The following is a 16057-nucleotide window of genomic DNA, read 5'->3' as shown; positions in this document are numbered from 1 at the left end:
AGTGTGAGGCAATGCTAATGAAAATGATTTTTAGTGTAATTTTTTTTTTTGAATGGATTTTTAGTGTAATTTAGTATGAAAACACCCTATAAATCTCCATATAAGTACAATCTCATCTCCCCTAGCGTTTCTTTTCTTCATATTTTCCTAATACCATCCATCACCACACCATATTAGATGTAAATAAAAATGTATGAAGAAAAATAGATGATTTAAGGGTGATTTTGAATGATTTTTTTTTTTAAAAAGAGCATATAATATAATCAAGCAATATCTAAATCCGCCAAAGTTATAATACTCTGGAAAGGAACTCAAACAGTCAAACGTACATATTATGTGCTATTCCCCGTATCCCAGGCCACCATGCCACGAAGTGAGCTACGGTGTTACAAGCTCTTTTAATATGAGAAAAATAACAAACATCAAACCAATCATTATCAACCACAATATCATCATAGATAGCGTATGATAATGGTGTTTTACCCAACTGAAAAACGAGCATTGTGGAAATACGTCTCCTTTATCACTGAGTGGTCATTTAGCAACCTTAATTGGTGATCCTGACTGTTTTTTTGAATTCACATGAAAAATCATTCCTATTAGACCATTACTATTGTTTATAACGGATTATCAAACGGACCGTCCATAGTAACTACTACGTAGTAGTAAGAGATAATTTTCAAAGTAAGATTCTTAATAAAAACAAATGAAATGATACTGTAAGAGCATTCACAGCAGTGAGGAGAAAAACCCTCACGAGTAAAAATTAAGGTGTAAAAAAAAAACCCGAACACTACATCAGTGAGTGAAAAACCACTCACCGTTGAGTGAAACTGATTTTCCTCAAGAGTTGAGGGTTTTTGAGGATGAACAGTAATATGGTGGGGCCCACAACACGTGCAAATTTCTATTTTTTTCTGAGATTCTTAGCCAAAACGACGTCGTTTGGCGCTTAAAACAGCCAAACGTCGTTTTGGTCTTTGAATCAGAAAAAAAAATGGGAAAGGTTGGCATCTGACGCGCGTCAGCCCAGCCAATTGGGAAGTGACACGCGTCAGTGCCTTTATGCTCAGCCAATCAGCTATTTTCGTGAATTTTTACAACGGTTATATTTTGTAATTAAAATATAACCGTTATAATTATTTAAAAAAAAAAAAAATCACCAACGGCCATAAAATTTAATTCTCTATAAATAGACATGCATTTTATTATATTTTGATATACTTTCAAAAAAACCCATAAATTAGAGAAATTAACATATTTTCCCAATTTCTTCTTGTTATTATTATTATTGTAATTATTCTTTAAAAAAATTCCCAGTCAAAAGTATAAAAAGAACGTAATTGAAAAATTAAATATTATTTTTTAATTGTATTGGAAAATTAAATATGTAGTATAAACATTATTTCAAAATAAAGATAAAATAAAAAGATGATGTGCATATAGTGGGGTATAGTAAATAGTGGAGGAGAAAGTGATGAGAGGTTTTTTTTCTCCTCATTGATGTGGTGAAAAAAACATTTAATGAGAGGAATTGTATGAGAAGTGAGAAAGTGGGTAGAGAGAGATTGAGAGGTTTTTTTTTCCCTCACTGCTAATAATGGTCTAAGGAATATCTATAGGAAGAATATTTTCTTGGGTCCCATTCAGCCCGAAACTCTGACCCGCTTTGCCCATAAACCTTTCCTCTTAAACCCTAAAAAGTAAAGAACCCTCAAATTTTAGAATTCAGACTACTTTGTGAAAAGAGAGAAACAAGTTGATAAGAACGATGGCTCAATTTCATGCCTTCTCTGCTACTGCTGCTGCTGCTGCTGCTGCTGCTCCTTCTAATTCAATTTTCAATGGTCCTAAAACTTCTGGTACCCATTTCTATCTTCTTTATTCTTTAGCTGTTCTGGGTTTTTTTTAATGATTTAAAATGATGGGATTTTTAACTTGTTTCTGGTGAATTAAAATGATGGGCATTTGTTATTTGATGAATGTTATTATAGAATTGAAATGGAAATGGAGGGTGGAAATTATTGAAATTTGAAGATGAAATGATAATGGGGTTGCGTTTAATTACATAAAACTTGTCGCTTTTAATGGATTTGTAGTGTAAAATACAATATTTGCAAAAGTTGGCTATGCTTGTCTTACTTAATTATAAGGGGGAGGTAGATAGGAGATGTTTGCTTTGATGTATATACTAGTATGTATGTTGAATTGACCATTTCTCAAATGTAGCTTGCACAAAATGCATTGTTGTAGTTATCGAGTTTTTGTGTGGATGCCGATTAGCTTAGTTGGTTTTCGAGTGGAGGTGGCTATAAATCTCGTCTACATCATTGTCCCTCTATATGTGCCAAATTATAGAAGTATTAGTTATTGAGGTTTTCTTATCGATTGTCACTTACTATGATCAATAATCTTTTGTGTAGGTTTTCTCCAGGTTCAAGATAAATTATGCTGCTCAAGAAGATTGTCAATGTTTAACAAGGTACATGAATTGCCTTTATTGCTTGATATTTAACTAATTTTATGCCGTGTTCTTAAGTGAAGCGTGTGTTTCTGCATCATCGTTTCCTTTCATTTTTCTGTTCTTGCATTGGGACGATGCTCGAATTTGATGTTATTGGTTGTCTGTTATCAGTTTGGTGCAAATGTGAGCGAGTTCTGTGGCAGTGCAGTTGTCCAAAATAGCAGGTGCACAAGTGAAGTTCAGAAGAAACAGGGTGAGAATGTAAATATGTAGATGTTGTATAATATAGGTATTTTCTTAAAAAGAATGGGTATTATTGCACTTGTATCTTGTGCGACCCTGCTCCTGAGCAATCTAGAAAAATTGCTTGTTACGAGCCTGCCTTTTATTGTATGGTTTGCATTATATAGTTTTGATTCTATGCTATAACTTTTACCTTGTAATCCCTATGACCTGATTTGTCTGATGCAGCTATCAAAGCAATTTTATCAAGTGAAAAAGAGGTAGAAACAAATGGTAGAGGTCTGCGTGGCAAATTGAATAAAGTTGTTCTAGCTTACAGTGGAGGCTTGGACACATCAGTTATTGTTCCTTGGCTGAGGTACATTCTAACTCTTTTGTCTATTAATGTATTTTTTATGCTTCAAGCTTCACTATTATGGCTTTTAGGTTGAGAGGGGAGGAAATTATATAGATATTTATTTCAACTGAGCTCATTGTAAATAAGAAATCCATCTACACTTTGCTTTTGAACTGATCCATCTAATAATAACAAAACTAACCAGTGTTAAAAGAATGCTGCACGTCACTAATTAAACTAGCTAAACTACTTGTAGCTCCTAGGGAGAGTATATTAATTCCAAAAAGTTCATTGCAAATTGTCATAGTTGTGGAAGGCAATGAAGATTGACTTGCAGATTACTAGTTGGCTAAATCACTTATCTTTACCCAATCCCTAAGCATATCTAATGGACATTTTGTACTTGAGTTGTTTACATCCCTCCATTTTTTTAAAGTATGGGTTACGATGTTTTCCTTTCCTGTACCTTATATAGTTTGAATTTGAAGGGGTAGTGGCAAAATTGCAAGCAGATATATGTATTTTTGGGCCTTCGGCTCAATTGGCACCCATCTCACCATACGGTTCTGCTGAGTGAAATTAATGTAATGCCAAATCAAATTTTATTAATAAAGATGAACTGATTTATTATATATATTGGAGCCTATGGGTCATGATCATGTGTAGCTGAGGGAAAAACAGCTAGTCATCAAGAGCCATAACCCTCTCTGTTCTTTCATCTCACTTGATTGCTGTTCTGTTTTTAACACATACTGAGAATGCTTGCTCTCTGATCCAGGGAAAATTATGGCTGTGAAGTTGTTTGTTTTACTGCTGATGTTGGCCAGGTACATCTTTGGCTAACACTACTATCATTTTTCGATATGATTATGGCTTTCTTTCTTTTTTTATTTTTTTTTCACCTGAATTTCCCTTGTCCGAACGTTTACTTTTCATTCTATTCTTTGAAGTGGGTATTTTCTTCTCTGGTTCAAATGTCATTATAATCTCTGGGTGTTCACTTGATGTAATTTCTCAAAGCTTTTAAAGTGTTTTCCAAATGACAATATGCTTGAATGATATAAGTGTAATTGGACATTCATATGTTATATAATTAAATTTCTAAGAAATTATTGTGTAAGTAATCCTTTAGGTATTTTGTACAAGCTACCCTTCTCTCTCTGTGTGATTCTTTTATTGAAAGTTCTATTCCTAATTCAGGGTCTGCAAGAATTGGAGGGCTTGGAACAGAAGGCAAAGGCGAGTGGTGCATGTCAATTAGTGGTGAAGGATTTGAAAGAGGAGTTTGTCAAAGATTACATATATCCTTGCTTGCGTGCGGGTGCTGTTTATGAGAGGAAGTATTTACTTGGGACGTCAATGGCACGCCCTGTCATAGCAAAGGTATGCATATTAGCTAGTCTAGTTCCCCCCCCCACACACACCCCCCCTCCAACACACACATGGTTAACCTGAAGAAAGCCAATACTACCATCTGTTTGTCAATCATGTACGTGAAGAATCCAACAGATTAATAAAGAATCAATGCGCTTCCTGCTTATTATGTAGGCTATGGTGGATATTGCTAAAGAAGTTGGAGCTGATGCTGTTTGTCATGGGTGCACTGGAAAAGGAAATGATCAGGCATGTTATACCCTCTCCGTACAGTGTAGAATGAGAACTGTGTTTCATTCTCTCTCTGATCAAACCATTATTACTGTTCATTTACAGGTTCGTTTTGAGCTTACGTTCTTCGCTCTTAATCCTGCTCTCAATGTTGTTGCACCATGGAGGGAGTGGGACATCACAGGAAGAGAAGATGCTATTGAATATGCTAAAAAACACAACGTACCTGTTCCTGTAACAAAAAAATCTATTTATAGCAGAGACAGGAATTTGTGGCACCTTAGCCATGAGGTATTTTTCTCATACTTCTTCCTTTCAATTTCTAAAGCTTCTAGACGTGTGTTGTGTTGGGAAAAGTTGCTGGGGGAGGGTTGATTCTTGCATTAGGTTTTAGGTAAGTTGCAGAATCTGATGCTAGATTCTTGATGGAGAACCATATTGCTGACTCCAATTATATTATCGAGTCATTATTTATTTTGATTAAAGTAGTAGTCCATATTACTGTATGTAAAATACTTTGTTGTCAACTGGTCGGTCGTTTTCTTGCACGCATGCAATTGTGCTTGGTCATTTTCTTCCAGTAATGCTGAAGAAGTCTGTTGCTTGATTGTTGTCTCTTGTAATGCTATTTCTGTTGATGGAAATTGAATCTAAATTAATGATCTGACTTATTCTATGATTTCAAAGGGTGATATCCTGGAAGACCCAGCGAATGAGCCGAAGAAGGATATGTACATGATGAGTGTAGATCCGGAAGATGCGCCAAACACACCCGAGTACACATTACATTAATATATCTTTTAGATTTAGTCAATAAGAATTCCTTCATATTTTTACTTTGTTCTCATTGCTATTAAATGTGCAGATACATTGAAATAGGCATTGTCTCTGGATCCCCTGTATCACTCAATGGAAAGGAACTCTCCCCAGCAACCCTATTATCTGAGCTCAATGAGATTGGAGGAAGACATGGAATTGGACGTATTGACATGGTTGAAAACAGATTGGTGGGTATGAAGAGTCGTGGGGTGTATGAAACTCCTGGTGGAACCATCCTTTTTAATGCTGTTAGGGAACTCGAGGCTTTGACCCTTGATCGGGAAACAATACAAGTAAAAGACTCTCTTGCCCTTAAGTATGCAGAGCTTGTTTATGCAGGTCGATGGTTTGACCCTCTTCGTGAGTCCATGGATGCTTTCATGGAGCAAATTACACGAACAACTACTGGCTCAGTAACGCTCAAGCTGTACAAGGGGTCTGTCTCGGTAACCAGTAGGAAAAGTCCATATAGCTTGTACAGAGAAGATATCTCATCATTTGAGAATGGGCAGATTTATGATCAGGCTGATGCTGGTGGTTTTATCAGACTCTATGGTTTACCCATAAGAGTGAGGGCCATGCTTGAAAAGGGCATGTAAGAAATTTTAAGACTTGTGTTGTAACTTCTGATACATGTTGCTTCGTTCTGGTCAGTTTAGCCAAGTTGAGTTAAGAGTTGTATCATCATGACCTAATTGGGTTTTACAGCATTTTATTCAAATCTTCAAGTGAGGATTGATAGGTAATTAATTTTAATAAATATTGTTTTATCAAAACTTGTACAACCAAGATTCATTGTCATTACTATTGTATGATTTGGTGAGTGAGTTGGCATGGCGAACAAGTGCTGTCTCGTGCCTGTTTTTTCTTTCAGGAGCCAATGTAAGCACTGTTTTTGGTAATTCTGGTTCACGGCACAAGTTAAAATTTCAAATCAATAATTATATACTAAAAGACACACCAACAATAACACATGTCATCTCCTGGTGTGTCTTTAGTTTTTTTTGTTAATTTTTTTTTTACGAAATTAGTGATACAAATGTTATAGAAATATCTTGATTAATTTTTCTAAATATATACTTCCTATTCCTTAAAAATGATATGACATATCTTTTTACAATATTTTTTTGTCAAGTTTTCAGAGAATATATTCTATGTATATACAATATTATACTTCATAATTTACTTATATAGAATATTATACTTTGTAATAACTTAATTATAAGTAATCCCCGTACAATGTACAGGACCTAAACTAGTACTACGTAAATCCTTAGCCATAACATTCATACAAGTATTTAATTCCACGAACAAAGAGCTCTGTTTTTATGAGTTTGGTTGTTCTCAGAGCAAATCCAATCTACTGGGGGCTAAAACAGCATATATTGGTCTATAATTGTTCTCATATTTCCGACCCTAGCTAACTAGCAAAAATAGTAATAACTCAGGCATAGAAAAAAAAATACAAAAGCTTTGGATATTATACATATATACGTATATGATTGCACCAAAGACAATTTTGGGTAGAGAACTTCCAGCAATGAATCAAACAAATGAAGCTTAAGCTACAAATGCATATCATGTGCTTGAGAACTATAAGAATTACAACATGAGGAGGTACAACTCTTGAGTCTTGACCATATATGCCTATTTGCTATGTACATATTCAAGTAGAAGCCGATCAAGCTCGAAATGCCGAGACAAATATTCCTGCAAAAATCCAATAGTGACACACAAATGTGAAAAGCTCGAAATGCCGAGACAAATATTCCTGCAGAAATTCAATAGTGACAAACAAATGTAAAAGTGACTGAGCAATCTTCAGATCAAATTGAAAAAAGACCAAAAGATTTAGGGCATGCTTGGATTGGGGGTAATATATTAACTATTAAAGGGGTAATAAAAGTCAAACTTGAAAAAACATAAGTAATTAGAGGTGGTGTTGTAGAAGGTATGGTATTTACAAATGAAATAAAATAGTTGTTCCATGAGGAAAAGAGAGAGGTGAGGAATTATTACCCTCAAAATGAGGGTAATAGTTACACACCCTCCCCCTAGTGTAACTATTATCCCCAAAATGAGCCTCTTTCTTCACCTCATACCTCACCATCACTACATAATTTTCCTTACAAGCACACCATCACTATCTCCTCCTTCCCTATTTACTTTCATTTTGCTTAGTTTGACTTTTATTACCCTATTAATACATTTCCCTCGATCCAAGCATGCCCTTACTGGTGAAACAAAGGTACTGTACCCAGTAAATCTTTCACGTCTCCTAACAACAGAATAAGTGAATATCCACTACCTCTAGGCAATGACATTAGATTTAAAAACTGGCATATTATTCAGCAGACCACGGAATAAACAGAGCATCTTATTCATGTACTAGCAGGTATGTATGTCCCAGTTTTATTGTCTACTTCCATTTTGGTCCATGCTTGCTTGCTTGAACGCCTTAATCGCATAAGTGGGGTTGGCTACATGAACCCACGAGTACTTCCCAGGAGGTCACCCATCCTAGTACTACTCTCAATCATTGCGGTTCATGTCATGTGTTGTGACAAAGTTTTACACTGGCCTACCAGAACCCTCTTTTATCCAGGCTTGGTCCATCCCAATCAAATATTTTGGAACCACTTTCGCTTACTACCTTTCCTCTCTCCATCACAGTAACCTTTTTTCTTAATCACTCTTACACTCACTATAATCATAAGCTTCATCCAACTTCAGTAATTTTGGTCACATCCAACATGCAACCAATTCCTACTACTTTTCTTAGTATGCGTGATGAAGCCAAATTGGAAGAACAAATTGGGACGGATCCTCTACATAATATATACCCAACAGTCATTTCGACCGTAGCATTGCATTGAATCCCATACACTAGGTTGATCAGTAGAAAATTTCCTCATCCTAGTCATGTATCTTTTGTCTGCATGCCTTATGCCCTTACGAAGAGAGAAATCTGTGCAAACCAACCCAAACTAGAAGAGTAAAGATCACTTGTTGATGTGGCTGTATTTGCCTTCAAATTAAAATAACATTGACAGAAAGACAGGGGGTTAAGGGATATTTTATTTAGACCATTTCTATAGACTTTAAACTTGATAAAGCTCATACATATGCCACAAGAAGCCCTTTATATGTCATCCTATAATTATGTAAAGGTGATGAACTGATGATAATCCACGGGCAAAGTACCAGATCAACTAGGCGTATAGAGAGTAGATCCAATAAGCCAGAATATGCAGACACAAGAAATGTCAAAATCATACATTCAATCATGTACAGAAGAGTGAAGAGGGGGACAGTTTGGGAATCAATACTAGCATGTATATTGACAAGGACAAAAAGGTCATTCTCATTATCAATATTAACACATCTTCAACCATCAATTAACATACTAAATTAAAGCAGTAAATGCAGTTATCAGGCATGCAGTGTGTGTACCTTGGTTACAGAAGGATGAAAAACTTTTGCATCGAAATCCACTTTTGGGTAGCGAGTTATCTCGGTAGCGTTCTCAAATAATATGTATGCTGGAAGTCCCACGTTTCCTATAGATACAGGGTTTAATAAATTACATTGCTAGTATCAGTTATTCACAATTACTGACTAAAAGCAACCATAAGCAATAAAATCTACAGAAAAGACAGGCAAATAATCTTTTCCATGGCAAAAATTTACCTTTTAGGGTAATTCCAACTTTGTCAGCAACGTTAGGGAAAAGCCCAAGATCAACTATACCAAAGGACAAATTATCATTTACATATCTGCATTGAATATTCAAAATTACAGAATGATTGTCAGTACTCAGTAGAACAGAGATAAGAAATAAGATTATTTCATCAGAATCTGGCATCTCTAGGACAGAATGATTAGCCCCAAGTTTATATATATAAATAAAGAAAGAAATTATAAAAAAAAAAAAAGAAAAAAAAAAAAAAAAACACTTACGTAACAGAGAGTTCAGGAAAATTGCGACTGTTCCGTACACACGTTGACGAACTTAAAGTACGAAATTCAACCTAAAACAGTGGAATTCAATGAGTCATCAACTTGACAAGTCATTTGGTAGAGATAATGAACTATGATTTGAGTGACAGTAATGAGTCCTCAGCCATTAAAAGCCTCAACGACATGTTTGATAGGTGATAATGAATGACAGTAATGGTAATGAATCTATATGTAAAAGTCCCTTGATAATTCCTTGGTAATTCAAACTCCATCACCAAACATGTGTTTTCTTGATTATTTCAATTTTCCATTATCATCCAATTATCAATTTAGAGGTGGTATTGAAAATTCACAAAGAAAAGAGATGTTAAATCTAGACAAGCATTAACAAGTACATTGACATTTGAAATGGGACTTCCCTTACAAGATTAATATAAATTCACTACTATTACCACCTTTTTTTTTACCACCTACCAAACAGGCCGTAAAGAGATGAGAAAAATAAGACTAAACATGTACAAATATGCATGAATACAGAATTTTTAGGTCACCAAACTGACATGAAATTCAGTAATTATATAACGTGATGATTGGCTCGGATTGGCTCGGCGACAAGGATATTCAGTTGATGAGTGCGCCAATACTAAAATCCAAATGAAGGAATTGCTGTATATTACTACAAATTTGGTAAATACTTATAGGACTGCGTCAAAAATGCAGGGCCTGACAAAGCACCAAGTCCAAGGGATCATATAGTCATAGTCCTCACAATAGCCAAGCTAATACTAGGTTGGATTAGGAACCCAAGGTAATCAAGATGATTGAAGGTACCTCATGTTAATACAAGAGAACCATCCCCAAAAACTAGCTCAAAGGGAGTAGAGCCCATAGACCTATTTAAGCTCCACACCAGTACCCCCAAATGACCAACATGGGACTAAAGTCCCATAACTTGAGATTTCCTCAAATTATGTTGCATTGTGCCCCCATAATAGAACTAATCCTTTGACTTAGTGGGATATTGATATTTTTCAGACCTAGTAAGCCAGCAAATGAATCTCATTCTGATTCAAAATGGTCAATATTTCCTGTTCCTAAAAACTGAACTTACAGCAACAATCCACAAATCCTCGGAAAGGAGCATGGGAGAGAGAGAGAGAGAGAGGAGGATAAAAGATAATAGGTTGCAGTTTACAAATGCTATCATACCATCATTAAACAGAAAGTCGAGCCTTCTAATTCAGTATGAGAAGTGAAACATGAAAAGATCTAATGAAGAGTTCACCCACCAGCCAATATCTTGACGAAACCCCTTCGATCAATGTACTTTCCAACTGCAATGGCGTCATAGTCTTTGCCGCGCCTATGGAAAATCATGCAAAGATCAATGGCAGAGCTCAGCTATCAACTTTTTGAAACAACTTTTGATGGAAATCTCATTTTAAAAAGAGAAGCTGGGGGATGGGGGAGAGAGATGTATGGGTACATTTATCGGCTTACCCAGTTCTGGAAATACAGGTTGCTGAGAGAGTATATATAGCACTGCAAGAAGAAAACACCAAAATTGTGTCAGTCACACGTGACAACCAACTTCAGCACAACAAATTGTATAACAGTGATTACAAAACTAAAGCAAGTCACAAAAGAAAATAAACACTCCACTCATTAGCTTGACTGGTGCAAAATAGCTTCAAAGTCATTTATGTCACTTGAGGAGTTGGGGGCTAGACACTTGTTATATTTTTACATAATACATGAATGAATAAGAGCTGATAAGTGATAGCAACAGCACTTAATCCAGTACTAAATATGTACACACCGAAAGTAATTCAAATGATATAAGACTTGGTTTAAAAGAAAACATACAAAAAAATATGATAACCTCAATTAAATAAATTAGAAAACAAAACAAAACTTGAGAGCGCTTTCCCTAAATAATGCTACGAAGAGTTGCAATTCCAAGTATACAACTACTTTTTTAAAAATTCCCAATATACCGTCCACGTTAGCGGTTTAATTGGGTAATTATTTTTCTGGTTTTTTTTTTTTTACCAAACCGCTAACTCAAATAGCGGTTTATAGAAAAACCGCTACCTAAAGTAGCGGTCTTCTTGTGAGAAAACCACTACTTCATGTAGCAGTTTCCTACCTTATATATATGTTTGAAAAAAAAAACTCCTTATTTTTTCCTCTAATTGTCCCAATATGTCGTTCATACCAAAGAAGCTCCAATTTCCATTGCCATCATACTTATCCAATATTCAGATCTCACACAAACTTCTCTCATTCTCTCTTCCAATTTCATTATCCATTGCCGTTCATCCTCAAAGTTTTGGGTGGATTCAGATTGGGCATAGATAAATTAAGTTTGAGAATTTGATTTTTTTTAATTCAGATTTTGGATGGTTTCATGGTTTTATCTTGCAAATCTCTTTCTCAATCTTTATGTTTTATTCAAGGTTGATTTCGCCTCCGCCTTCTCCACCGCCTTCGTCGTCATAGATTGTCGCCGCAAGGTTAATGCAATATATGCCCAAATGTAAATTTTTGTAGTTATGTAATCTAGATCTAACCAAGTTTAGATTTTTTTTGGAGTATTATCAATCCTAATTTACTTGATTTTGTTCTTTCTCTGACTACTATCAATCTTGAAACATCATCGTTATGTGATTTTATTTTATTTTTTTTATTTGTTTGTTGATTTTTTTTCATGCTTTAATTTTGAGTTTTGATTATTTGAGTTTAGGTAAATATTTGAGGTGGGATGGAAGTGAAATTCTGGATGAATCGAAGAACATCCTGTAGCTAGCTCAAGATTTGTTTTTAAAAAAATTTAAGTAGAAACCGCTACTTCGAGATTGTTTGGTATCACGGTGGTTTTCTATTTTTTGGTTTTTTGTTTTTTCTTTTTCAAAATCATATGATAATGTCATATAATGAACCAAAAATTAGTCAAACTTATTAAAATCATGATAATTTCAAAATTGATGACAGAAAAGTAAAAATAACTTTTTCTTATTTCTTGTTTTTGGTTTTTTTGTTTTCAAAATAACTGAAAACAAAAACAAAAAACAATGTCAAACAAGCCCTCAAGTAGCCTAACGGTTTACAGCTTTAAAAACCGCTACTTCAAGAGTTCAAGTAGCGGTTCCTCACTGTGCCGATAAAAAAACAGTTTTTTTATCTCCACTTGCTGACGTGGACGGTAGATTGGGAATTTTTAAAAAAGTAGTTGTAAACTTGGAATTGCAACTCTTCGTAGCATTATTTAGAGAAAGCGTTCAAAACTTGACAAGTATTTGTGGGTATAAAACTATAGGTTTGCAAAGGATTTGTTCCAATAAAACACACACACACACTACTCATATGTTTGTGAACTCATAAAGTGTGTCTTCATCCGAAGTTGCTCTTGTTTTTTTATGTCAATGTATCAGCCCGCATGCTAGTAAAAGCCAAAAATTACAAGACCTACCTAAAAATGCCACCATGTACCATAAAGCCAAATGGTAATCCACATATAGAGCAAGCAGAAAAAGAAATGCCTGGAGTCAGGACAAAAACTGGAATCAGAACAAGCAAAGATTTAAATAATTCAATCAGCATAAACCAACATCTCTACCACAACTATGGAGTACAAACTAAAACTCTGCTTTTATTACAATAAAATTGGCGAAAGAATTAAAAAAAAAAAAATGCTATGGGCATCCCTATCAGTAACGCTCTAAGATTTCTCTCAATTTCAAGTCCAACATATTACACTATAGGAATTGCAATAACAATAGAAGCTCCTTGATTAATTCAAGAATTATCACAGTAAGCTGAACAATCATCCATTGCAGATAAAACACAGAATGTGATATTCATGTTGAAGAAAATAATGACAGAAGTTCGTTAATTGGTTCAATTCAAGTATTACCACAATAAGCTGAGCAATCTTCCATTACAAATATAACAGAAGGTGATATTCATGTTAAAAAAACATATTAACATTTAACATTTTTCTGAAAACTTTTCACCAGTGATTCAGTGAAACACAATATCTATAAAATAAAGTTATCCATGAGAATACAGAGTCAATGAAACAACTATTCATCATTTATAATACTAAAAGAATAGAATTTTTTTTGATAAATAAGGTCATTTTGTAATAACACTTATGTGATAACCAGTAACCAAAGCTTATTAATTAGCACCCGTCAGAGGATAAAATAACCTACATATTAGCAACTTGTCAAGGTTAATCTGTCTAAAAAGTCTCTCTCTATCGCTTCACTTCGTTTAGGTATAAAGGTTGTATACATCTAAATCTCCCATTAAGGCCAAAGTTCCCCTTTCCAAACATTGGAAGCTCAAAACTCAAGGAAATTCAAGAGGAAACCTGTTATGTGAATGACCTGTTTTAGATGCATAATAAGACCTTTTCTCTAATAGTCTCTTCTAAAAAACCAAATTTAACTTTAATGCCTTCTTTATTTGCACTTTTTTTTGATGTTACAATTTCAGATTTCTAAACGAAATTATTGAATCATTGTCTTTATTCTACATTTCCACGGCTCCTACCTGCAAGGGAAAAAAAATAAAATAATAAAATAAAAAAGGGTGCTTCCCCAATTACCTGATTTGCGTCAAACTTTACTGTTTCTCAGTCTGTGCAACATAGGTGCATTACATGCATATAGTGTGATTCATACAAGGTTTGATGTTGTTGCTACCGTTGTTTATGACAAGTCAGTCACACACCCCTAACGTTTACCAACCTCACAAATTTTAGTTTGTTAGTTATTTGGCATCTGCCTCACACATTCAAATAAATTTATCATATTTCATAGTGAAAATCTGATATATTGACATTGACCAGATACTACAATATACAGTATAATCATAAGCAGGAAGTAAAAGATGGTAGCTAAACATGTTTTGTTGCTGTAGTTAAGTGATTAAATGGATCATTATAGCATCTAATCCCTGTTCAAGAATTTCGGCCATTGTATCTTCAAGGAGCCATGAAAACGAGGGCAGAAGTTAACCGGGTTTTTCACATGAAAGTAATGAAACCATCTGGTGGTTCTATAATCCATTGCCTCTTCTCTTTAAAGCCCGATATGGCAACATGTCTATCCAAGAGAGTTGATTGCTATAATTTTAGCTACCTGGCCTACCTCCAAATCTCCAATAGTTCCCTAATCATGTATAGAAATAACAAAATGGGTATTTGCCTTGTGTAAGAACAAAGGCGCAAGGCACACTAAGACGATAGGGCTCCTAGAGCCTGCACACAAGGTGCACTAAGGCAATAGGGGCCCTAAGCACACACGGTTTCGAGTAACCAATCTATGGAGGGTTTTACTTGATTACTCAAGTCAATCTAATTCCTAATACCATCACTAAAATCATACTCATACTATCTACATTCAACATAATAACATATAATAATAATAATGAATTTCAGCAAAAATTGAATCAAGGTATCACCTTCCCAAAAAGCAATGTATCACCAATAACTCCCTCCCATGTTTCTTCCCTTACCATCTGGGTAAATTTCAACAAAAGATCAAAAATTCAAAATCAATCACCCATTTTATAATCAATATTACTGCTAAAAAAAATTGAAATTGAATAAAAAAAATTTAAAGAAGAAATACCCTGACAGCAGAAAAGATTGTAAATGCGAGAATTGCTTGAATCTCCTGCAAAAATCAACAAAAAATCAATAAAAAAAATTTTGACAATCAATCACATAAAATTAAAGATAAAGGAGAGAAAAAAAGCTTGGTTACCCGGCGAAGAAGAAGGAGAGAAACATCATGAGGAAAAATGGAAGAAGCAGAAATACGAATTGGAAGGTAAGAGAAGAAAACCAGGAAATGGAAGAAATAATGTGGTTCTGTAACAACTGTATTCAGCCATTGAAATGGATTTCTTATCATTGCTTTCTATTTATAGTAATCGATCTATCAATCAGATTATTCTGCAAAATCTGCAATTTTCTGTTTTCAGATGCTGAATCTTCTTCCTTCAGTTCTCAGTTTTCACTGAAAAACTGTGAAGTTGAAGAAAGAAAGAAGTGTTGAGTTTTTAGAAGTGGGCTTTTTTCAAGAGAAACCAAGAAAAGCAAAAGTTTGAGAAAATTGGACTGATGCATTCTCCATGTGGAATCGATTCATGGGAAATTATTTCCATCAAATTTCTAGGGAATTGCTTTAGTTTGTTTGTTTGGCATTAGGGAATTTACAATTCCTAAAAAATTTGAATTACCCAGGGGCGGTGGGTAAATGAATTCCCACATTATGTATTTCCTAGGAATTTTGAGTGCCGACACAAAATTGGTGCAACTAAACAAGACCTAAACCTCTAAGATATAAAGCAAGTCTCTTACGAAGTTAGTCAAGTCTTGCTTGATGACCACAAAGAAATCATGATGAGTCAACAGTTATATTAGTATCTACTTCGAATCAGTTACCAAAATTATATACTAACCATAATTTACAAGATTTTGGATTGAATACCAAGGCCTTTTTTTTGAGCTGTTGTGCTCTGCTCTGCATTGCTCTGTTGAGTCTTATTCTGCTCTGTTAAAATCTGCCCTGCTCTATTTAAATCTGCTCTGCTCTGCTCTGCTCTGCTTAAAA

At 34.7% G+C, this 16057-nt stretch overlaps 2 protein-coding genes across 4 annotated transcripts; one reads left to right on the top strand and one right to left on the bottom strand.

The window, feature by feature from the left end:
* Positions 1-1393: 1393 nt before the first annotated feature.
* Positions 1394-6370, top strand: LOC110703812 (argininosuccinate synthase, chloroplastic-like). Its single transcript, XM_021881594.1, has 10 exons — positions 1394-1862; positions 2424-2482; positions 2636-2717; positions 2936-3065; positions 3823-3871; positions 4245-4427; positions 4593-4667; positions 4755-4940; positions 5337-5425; positions 5515-6370. The coding sequence occupies exons 1-10, from the start codon at positions 1772-1774 to the stop codon at positions 6065-6067; spliced, it is 1497 nt and encodes a 498-aa protein (XP_021737286.1). The 5' UTR covers positions 1394-1771; the 3' UTR covers positions 6068-6370.
* A 111-nt stretch (positions 6371-6481) lies between these two features.
* LOC110703813 (thioredoxin-related transmembrane protein 2-like) lies at positions 6482-15593 on the bottom strand. Of its 3 annotated transcripts, none has more exons than XM_021881596.1 (10): positions 15206-15593; positions 15071-15115; positions 14901-14957; positions 12901-12970; positions 10929-10970; positions 10718-10791; positions 9429-9499; positions 9159-9244; positions 8922-9028; positions 6482-7239 (listed from the first exon to the last, which is right to left on the bottom strand). In XM_021881596.1, the coding sequence occupies exons 1-10, from the start codon at positions 15353-15355 to the stop codon at positions 7150-7152; spliced, it is 792 nt and encodes a 263-aa protein (XP_021737288.1). In that variant the 5' UTR covers positions 15356-15593; the 3' UTR covers positions 6482-7149. The 3 variants fall into 3 exon arrangements, with proteins under 3 accessions (XP_021737288.1, XP_021737289.1, XP_021737290.1); XM_021881597.1 differs by having other exon boundaries at positions 6482-7178; positions 15206-15592; XM_021881598.1 differs by lacking the exon at positions 6482-7239 and adding an exon at positions 7246-8436.
* Between the last annotated feature and the right edge of the window lie 464 nt (positions 15594-16057).

The sequence above is a fragment of the Chenopodium quinoa genome, unplaced genomic scaffold, assembly GCF_001683475.1.
Source record: "Chenopodium quinoa cultivar QQ74 unplaced genomic scaffold, ASM168347v1, whole genome shotgun sequence".
Classification (NCBI taxonomy): domain Eukaryota; kingdom Viridiplantae; phylum Streptophyta; class Magnoliopsida; order Caryophyllales; family Amaranthaceae; genus Chenopodium; species Chenopodium quinoa.
This window is presented reverse-complemented; position numbering and strand designations above follow the sequence as displayed.

Excerpts from the sequence above, each read along its gene's own strand:
- LOC110703812 (XM_021881594.1), top strand. The coding sequence starts at position 1,772 with ATGGCTCAATTTCATGCCTTCTCTGCTACTGCTGCTGCTGCTGCTGCT. Across the intron at positions 2,483-2,635 it reads GATTGTCAATGTTTAACAAG|TTTGGTGCAAATGTGAGCGA; the intron begins GTACATGAATTG and ends GTCTGTTATCAG. Across the intron at positions 3,066-3,822 it reads GTTATTGTTCCTTGGCTGAG|GGAAAATTATGGCTGTGAAG; the intron begins GTACATTCTAAC and ends TCTCTGATCCAG.
- LOC110703813 (XM_021881596.1), bottom strand. The coding sequence starts at position 15,355 with ATGATAAGAAATCCATTTCAATGGCTGAATACAGTTGTTACAGAACCA. Across the intron at positions 14,958-15,070 it reads CAATCTTTTCTGCTGTCAGG|ATGGTAAGGGAAGAAACATG; the intron begins GTATTTCTTCTT and ends AAATTTACCCAG. Across the intron at positions 10,792-10,928 it reads ACCTGTATTTCCAGAACTGG|GCGCGGCAAAGACTATGACG; the intron begins GTAAGCCGATAA and ends GATTTTCCATAG.